The sequence below is a fragment of the Buceros rhinoceros genome, unplaced genomic scaffold (assembly GCF_000710305.1).
Source record: "Buceros rhinoceros silvestris isolate BGI_N320 unplaced genomic scaffold, ASM71030v1 scaffold18382, whole genome shotgun sequence".
Lineage (NCBI taxonomy): Eukaryota > Metazoa > Chordata > Aves > Bucerotiformes > Bucerotidae > Buceros > Buceros rhinoceros.
The window spans coordinates 49,098-49,475 of NW_010401144.1; the positions used below are offsets into that span (position 1 = coordinate 49,098).

The window sequence follows — 378 nt, forward strand, 5'->3', positions numbered from 1 at the left end:
CTATCCTCCCCTTCCAGCAGCTTCCTGTAGGTCGCGATCTCGATGTCCAGGGCCAGCTTGACATTCATGAGCTCCTGGTACTCGCGGAGCTGCCGGGCCAGATCAGCCTTGGCCTTCTGCAGAGCATCCTCCAGCTCAGCCAGCTTGGCCTTGGCATCCTTGAGGGCCAGCTCTCCACGCTCCTCTGCCTCGGCGATGGCTGCCTGGAGGTTGGCACACTGAAAGGGAGGAAAACAGAGTTCTTTAACTTGGGCTGCCTGAAACTGCTCTCCTGAGTATTGCTGTGGTATTATAGATACTGGCTGGTGGCTCCCAGGATGGTGCTGAGAGCTCCTGGTGGGCCACTAGGAAGCTGTCACAGCGTAGGTGACTGGGGAG

At 58.5% G+C, this 378-nt stretch overlaps 1 protein-coding gene across 1 annotated transcript in view; it reads right to left on the bottom strand.

The window, feature by feature from the left end:
* Positions 1-378, bottom strand: part of LOC104489952 (keratin, type II cytoskeletal 5-like) — a 7,204-nt gene that overhangs the window by 1,069 nt on the left and 5,757 nt on the right. The window contains exon 7 of the mRNA XM_010132172.1: positions 1-218. Coding sequence (XP_010130474.1) covers positions 1-218 — 218 coding nt within the window. The remainder of the gene's footprint in view (positions 219-378) is intronic.